General features: G+C 21.6%; 4 protein-coding genes across 4 annotated transcripts in view; 2 read left to right on the top strand and 2 right to left on the bottom strand.

The window, feature by feature from the left end:
* Positions 1 to 1,039, bottom strand: part of mybD (myb domain-containing protein) — a gene marked incomplete at both ends in the record, with an annotated part of 1,788 nt that extends 749 nt beyond the window's left edge. Inside the window, one exon of the mRNA XM_632053.1 lies at positions 1 to 1,039. This exon is cut by the window's left edge and continues 749 nt beyond it. Coding sequence (XP_637145.1) covers positions 1 to 1,039 — 1,039 coding nt within the window.
* A 928-nt stretch (positions 1,040 to 1,967) lies between these two features.
* prpf4 (WD40 repeat-containing protein) lies at positions 1,968 to 3,770 on the top strand (the record flags this gene model as incomplete). Its single annotated transcript, XM_632052.1, has 1 exon — positions 1,968 to 3,770. One exon carries the CDS (start codon positions 1,968 to 1,970, stop codon positions 3,768 to 3,770), a length of 1,803 nt encoding a protein of 600 aa, XP_637144.1.
* Positions 3,771 to 3,943: 173 nt separating this feature from the next.
* Positions 3,944 to 4,413, bottom strand: DDB_G0287633 (DSS1/SEM1 family protein; the record flags this gene model as incomplete). The annotated part of the gene is made up of 3 exons (XM_632051.1): positions 3,944 to 3,980; positions 4,090 to 4,180; positions 4,311 to 4,413. 3 exons carry the CDS (start codon positions 4,411 to 4,413, stop codon positions 3,944 to 3,946), a joined length of 231 nt encoding a protein of 76 aa, XP_637143.1.
* Positions 4,414 to 4,999: 586 nt separating this feature from the next.
* Positions 5,000 to 6,790, top strand: glk (hypothetical protein; the record flags this gene model as incomplete). Its single annotated transcript, XM_632050.1, has 1 exon — positions 5,000 to 6,790. The coding sequence occupies one exon, from the start codon at positions 5,000 to 5,002 to the stop codon at positions 6,788 to 6,790; it is 1,791 nt and encodes a 596-aa protein (XP_637142.1).
* Between the last annotated feature and the right edge of the window lie 942 nt (positions 6,791 to 7,732).

Raw genomic sequence — 7,732 nt, 5'->3', positions numbered from 1 at the left:
TTGAACGTGATCTAGAATGTGATCTTGAATTTGAACGTGATCTTGATCTTGAACGATTTCTATTTAGTGTTTTTTTTTGTAAAACTGAACTATTTAATGTATTTATATACCTTGAAAGTAAATGATTCTTCTCGGTTATATTTTTTTTAAGTTGATTACATTTTTCATCAAGTAATTGATTAGTTTTTTTTGCTTCTTTTAAACGATTCTCAAGATCTTTAATAATTTGTTGATCATCAAATTTTCTATTATTATTATTATTATTGTTATTATTATTATTATTATTATTATTTTTATTATTATTATTATTATTATTATTATTATTATTATTATTATTATTATTATTATTATTATTATTATTATTATTAATTTGTGGCTCACCCATTGGTGAACCAATAAATTTATTATTATTCTCATTATTATTATTATTATTTTCATTATTATTATTATTTTCATTATTATTATTATTATTATTATTAATATTATTATTATTATTAATATTATTATTATTGTAATTATTATTATTATTATTTATATTATTATTTATATTATTATTATTATTATTATTATTTATAGTATTATTATTATTATTATTATTATTATTATTATTATTATTATTATTATTATTATTATTATTATTATTATTATTATTATTATTATTATTATTATTATTATTATTATTATTATTATGAATATTATTTTCACTATTATTAATATTGTTATTTTCACTATTATTAATATTATTATTTTCACTATTATTATTGTTATTATTTAAAGAATTTTGTTGTGATTCATCAATAATTAAATTACTTTTTTCTTCACCTTCATCCATTGAGTCATCATCAAAAGAATCATTTTGGTCATCTTGGTATTGTTGATTTTGATTTGATTGTGGTACCACTAAGCCATTATTTTGGTTTTCATAATCATTAATGGAATTGTTGTTATTGGTATTGATATTGCTATTGTTATTGTTATAGTTATCTGATAAATCTGGAGATATAAAGACTTGTTTTGAGATTTCTGATTGTTGTTGCATTTTTTATTTTTATCCTTTTTTTTTTATTTTTTTTATTTTTTACTTTTTTATTTTTTTATTTTTTATTTTTTGTTTTTTATTTTTTTTATTTTTTAATTTTTTTATTTTTTATTTTTTATTTTTTTTTTTTATTTTTGTTGAGCTAATGATAATAATAATAAAAAAAAAAAAAAAAAAAAATTTTAAAAGGAATTTAGTATGTACAAATGATGATAATTATAGTTTTTAAAAAAAGAAATAAAAAAAACAATTTTTCGTAATTTTTTTTTTTTTTTTTTTTTTTTTTTTTTCGTTTATTTTTTTTTTTACTTTTTATTTTATTTTATTTTTTATTTTTTATTTTTTTTTAATTTTCTTTATTTTTCGGGATTATTCCCTATGTATAATATAATATATTATTATATACACTGTGTATGATCGCTGAAAAAAAAATTTAAAAAACTAAAAAAAAAAAAAAAAAAAAAAAAAAGTAAAAAGGTAAAAAAAAAAAAAATCAAAGAATAAAAAAAAATTAAATAAAATAAAATAAAAATAAAAAAAAAAAAAAAAAAAATCAATGAATAAAAAAAAATTAAATAAAATAAATAAATATTTTTATAAATATAAACATTTATTTCTTTATTAAAAATTAAACATTTTTCAAAATTTTTTCAAAATTTTTTTTTTTTTAAATTTATTATTTTAATTATTTATTTAATTATTTATTTAATTATTTATTTATTTAGTTATTTAATTATTTTTTTACTAGTCAATTTTTTTTATTAATTTTTTTTTTTAAAATTTCCCATTCTGTCAAATTGTTCAATGAAAAATCATTTTTTATCTTTTTTTTTTTTTTTTTTCTTTTTTCATTTTTTTTTTTTTTTTTTAGTTTGTATGTTCTAAAAATTTTCTTTAAAAATAAAATTAAAAAAATAATAATATAAATATGGATAATAAAAGAATTTATTTTGGAGCAATTAAAAAAGAAAATTTGAAACAAAAAAAAGATAGTATTAACAGTATTGGTAGTAGTGGTGGTGGTGATGAAGAGAACCAAGCAGAATTTTTACCATTTTCAAAACACACAAAAAGATCACAAGAACAACATCAAAAAGTTTTGGATGAATATGAAAGAAAGAAAAGAGCAAAACAAGTTATAGTACCAACAATTGATAATTTAGTAAAATTAAAACTTCGAGAATTATTAGAACCAATTATATTATTTGGTGAAAAGCCAGAACATAGAAGATCGAGATTAAGAGAGATATTAATTGAAAGAAATATTATAGATGGCACACCATTATTAATTTCAAATAAAAAAGAACAAGAAGAGCAAGAACAGTTAGAAGGTAGTGATGAAGAGAATTTCCTTACAGAGGGCACAGAGGAATTAAAAACCGCTAGGATTAATATATCAATTTATTCATTAAAGAAATCACAACAAAGATTATTACATTTAAAAAAACAAAGAGAAATTGAATTATCAATACAAAAAGAAAATGATAATTTAAAAAATCAATTTGAAGAAAAACAACAAAAAAGAATTCAAAAAAAATTACGATTACATCAACAACTTGAAAATGATAATATGAATATAGATGAGGAGGAGGATGATGATGATGATGACGATGGTGACGATGGTGATGATTTAAATATGATGGTAAAAATTAAAACAGAGTTTGAAAAAGATATGGAATATACAGTTAAGGAATTAAAGAATTATTATTCATCAGTTAGTCAAATTGGTGATGACAGACCATTGAGTATGGGTGTATTTTCACCTGATGGTAAAAATGTTGCAATTGGATCATGGAGTGGTGTTTCAAAGGTTTGGAGTGTTTCAGGTCAAAAGAAACAAATTCTAGCAGGTCATTCACAAAGAGTAAGTTGTATTGCGTATCATCCATTGTCAGGTATAGATGGTAATCATACAAAGAATTTAGTTAATATTGCCACAACTTCTGCTGATTCAACTTGTAAGTTATGGCCTTTATTAAATAATGATAATAATAATAATAATAATAATAACAATGATAATGAAGAAGAAGATAATGATGCGACTGTTAGTATTGAGACACAACCAATATTATCATTAGAAGGTCATAGTGATGTTGTAAATAGATGTTCATTTCATCCATGTGGTAGATATATAACTACAAGTAGTAATGATAAAAGTTGGAGATTGTGGGATTTGGAGAGTGGTGGTAAATGTTTATTGGATCAAGAGGGACATAGTGATGGAGTGATGGGTATTTCAATTCAATCGGATGGTTCATTACTTGCAACAGGCTCTCAAGATGGATTGGTTAGAATTTGGGATTTAAGAAGTGGTCGTCCAATCCTCTATTTCCAAGGTCACTCTAAACAAGTGATCTCTGTCGATTGGTCACCAAATGGTTATCAATTGGCTTCTTCCTCTGAAGACAACACTGTAGTCATTTGGGATATTCGTAAGAAAGAACAATCTTGTCAAATTTTAGCTCATAATTCAATCGTATCATGTGTTAAATTTCAAAAGCAATCTACTCAAACTAATAATAACAACAACAACAGTAGTCCTGGTTGTGTAAATTATTTAGCAACATGTTCATTTGATGGTAAAATTAAAACTTGGTCACCAAATACATGGAGTCCATTAGCAACATTTGAAGGTCATTCATCAAAAGTTACTTCTATTGATTTAACAAATTCAAAAATTTTATCAACTTCATTTGATAAAACTTGGAAAATTTGGAGTAATGATAATTAATTATAAATAAATAATTAAAAAAAAAAAAATTATAATAATAATTTAAAATAAATGTATATGTATATATATGTATTTTTTTTTTTTTACAATTTATATTTTTTAGTTTTTTCTTTTTTTTTTTATTTTTTTTATTTTTTTTTTATTCCTATATTTTTTTTTATTATTATTTCTATTTATGATTTCATGGTTGAGTGGGATTCAATTTCAGCTCTGTAATATATGTATGGGTGTATATTAAAATTTTTTTTTTTAAAAAAAAAAAAGGTATTAGAATAATGATTATGGTATTGAGAGTATCAAGTTTTAATATAATATGTACCTTAATTGTTTTGAAAAATCGTCATCAATTTTATCAGTATCCCAATCATCTTCCCATTGTTCTTTTGAGTTATCTTCGCCTTCGGCCATATCTATGAATAAAAGAATAATGACAATGATAATAATGATGATAATAATGATAATAATAATAAAATATTGTTAGTTTGTTAATTTAATAAAAATATAAATAAACAAATAAATAATGTATTAATATATATTTACTATCTTCAAACTCTTCAAATTCATCATCTTCAATAACTTCTACATTATCTTCTTTTGGTTTGACCTCTGCTTTTGGTTCTACTTTAGTTTCTGTTTTTGTCATTTTTTTATTATTTTTTATTTTTTATCTTTTTTATTTTATTTTATTTTATATTATGTTGTGGTGAATGTTTATTAACTAGAATTGTGAAATTTATAAAATTTTATTTGTTTGTTTATTTATTTTTACTTTTTATTATTTACAATTAATTTGAAAAAAAAAAAAAAAAAAAAGAAAAAAAAAAATTTTAAATTAAAAATGTTGAAGTGGTTGATGATCATAAAAAAAAAAAAAAAAATTAAAAAAAAAAAAAAAATTCAAAAAAAATTAATTTTCCAAAAAAAAAAAAAAAAAAAAAAAAAATTCAAAAAACAGAAAATGGTTACATTCATTTTTTTTATATTTTATATCATTTTGTGTATTTTTAAGTGTTCTATTTTTATATACTAAATTCATATTAAAAAAATAATTTAAATCATTTTTTTAATAATAAAAAAAAAAAAAAATAATAAAAAAATAGAAAAATTACAAATAAAAAACAAAAAAAAAAAAAAAAAAAAAAAAATGAAAATATTTTTTTTATTTTTAATTTTGAAAATTTTTTTTTTATTTTTATTTTAAAATCTCTTTTACACAAATAAATTAAAATATGAGTAAAAGACAAACAAAAAATTCACCACCATTAGTTGGTAATAGTAGTCCAACATCACAATCATCACAATCACCAGAGATCAGTAAAAAAAAATTAAAAAAGATAGAACAAAAAGCAAATAGACCAAAGATTTTAGTTGAGAGACCATTAAGTAATTTAAAATTTGGAGGATTAGTTGTGTTTTTTATATGTTTAGTTATATTTTATATATACCTTAGAATCAATCCATTATATGATAGCGGAAATAATAGTAATAATTTAAATAACAATAATGATAATAATAATACAAATATAAATATAATTGATGATATAAAATCAATGAAAAAGATTGAAAATGGATTAAAAGATATAGCAAAATATAAAGAATGGAACGAAGAATGTAAGAATAAAACAATAGCAGTTGGATATAATACAAATTTAGATTTAGTGGTTGATGCAATAGAATTAATGGATAAATTGAAATTGAAATCATCCATTCATAATAGACCAATGTCAAAAGAGGTCATTAAATCATTGGATGATTTTGAACAAACCTTTTCACATTATTTTAAGAGTGGTTCAGCAGCTGAACGTATGATTGAAAATGAAGATACCTTTTCTGCGATTTTGGCAGCAGCATTGCAATCTGAATCAAAGCAATTCTACACCGGTGGCAATGCAGGTATAATGGCAAATAGATTGGTGGCAGATGGTTGTAGGGTTTATTTGGGCGGTATCATTGGCAAGAAATTGAAGGAACTCTTGTCGCCATCAGTGTCAATCATTGGTTATCAGTCAGAGAATGGCGAAGAGTTTGATGAGATTCATCTAATTATGGAATACAATAAACAGAGTAGATGGGGTTCAATCTCACCACCACGTTCCAATAGATTCATCATATCAAGAGATAACACAAACTCACATCTAATGACAATGGAATCATTCCATCAAGAGATTGAAAAGAAACAACCAGATTTATTACTCTTATCAGGTTTACATTTATTAACCGAAGAGGCTCAAGAAAGACGTGTAAATGATATGGTCAACCTATTGAAACAAATCCCATACAATAATAATCCTTCAAACTTTTTAAATCATCCATCGTTGAATGTACCAATTCATTTGGAATTGGCGTCAATCGCTTCACCTTCCTATATTAATTTATTGGCTAAAAAGATCATACCATTCGTTGACTCTGTCGGATTGAACGAACAGGAATTAGGCTTTATCTATGTTTCAACAGGTGGTAAGAAATTCAGTTTGGACGATTTTAAAGAACCTTCTGTTAATGTGGTTGTAAATGCGTTACTTCATATTATGGAAATTTCATTTCATTATGCCACCACCACCACCACCTCCACCACTGCCGATAGAAATGTCGATGATAATATTTTGGGTGATTTTGGTATACCAACAATGTCAAAACAACGTTTATTAACTAGAATTCATTTCCACTATTTATCATTTCATTTGATTATCACTAAATCCTATTCGCAATGGTCTCCAAAATTAACTTCAGCTTCAGTAGCCGCCTCTTCAATCGAAGCCACCTTTCAAGCTTGTCGTTTCAATTCTGTTGAATTATTATTACCATTATCAGTGGAAGTAGATTATCGTTATACTCCAGGTGCTACAAAATCAATCATTATCGATCCATCTTCACCAGTTACAACTTGGCAAGATTCTGGTTATGAATTCCATTTAGCCCCAGTTTTAGTTTGTAAATCTCCTTTAAAAACTGTTGGTTTAGGTGACTCAATCTCAACAATGGGCTTTTTATATCAAACAATTAAATCAAATGAAAATTAATAATTAAAAAATAAAAAAAAAAAGAACATATATTGTTTTTAAAAATATTATTTTATTATAAAATAAAAATAGATAAAATAAAAAAAAATAATTTGTGGACAGATTATTGATAAACATTCAAACTGGGCACCCAAAAAAAAAAAAAAAAAAATTTTCATTTTTTTTTTTATTTTATTTTTCATTTTTTTTTTTTTTTTTCAAACAATAATTTAAATTTATTAATTCTTAATATGAATTAAGTATAGATAAATAGAGCACTCAAAAATACACAAAATGATATAAAAATTAAAAAAAATGAATGTAATCATTCTGTTTTTTTGAATTTTTTATTTTATTTTTTAAATCAAAAATTTTATTTTTAGAATTTAATTATTTTTCATCCATTTTTTGTAATGATTTTTTTATTTTGGAAGAACAACGGGTGAATATATTTTATATAAAAAATAATGTTTATATTGATGATAACATTCAAATTAGACCCAAAAAAAAAAAAAAAAAAAAAAAAAAAAAAAAAAATTGATAACAATTTAAATTTATTAATTTTTAATATGAATTTAGTATAGATAAATAAAGCACACAAAAATACACAAAATTATATAAAATAAATCATAAAATAAAATTCCGTTAAAAAAAAAAAAAAAAAAAAAAAAAAAAAAACCAAATCAAGATAACCCTAAAAAAACGAACTAAAAAAAAAAAAATTAAAACGAAAAATCCAAAAAATCTAAAAAAAAACACAGCTTTCATTCTCTTTTCTCCACTTTAAAAAAAAAGAACATACTATAAGGGTGAACCTTTTAAATATATTTTCTCAAAAATGAAAGTAGAGAATTTTTTAAGAAATAAAGAACAAATCACTAAATAATGGAGTTGCTTTTAAACAAAATATTGGAGTTGCCGAGTTATTTAATTAGATCATGTTTGTGTGAGAAACAAAACAAA

The sequence above is a fragment of the Dictyostelium discoideum genome, assembly GCF_000004695.1.
Source record: "Dictyostelium discoideum AX4 chromosome 5 chromosome, whole genome shotgun sequence".
In the NCBI taxonomy this organism is placed as follows: Eukaryota; Evosea; class Eumycetozoa; order Dictyosteliales; family Dictyosteliaceae; genus Dictyostelium; species Dictyostelium discoideum.
The sequence above is the reverse complement of the archived record's forward strand: the minus strand, read 5'-3'. Positions and strand labels throughout refer to the sequence as shown.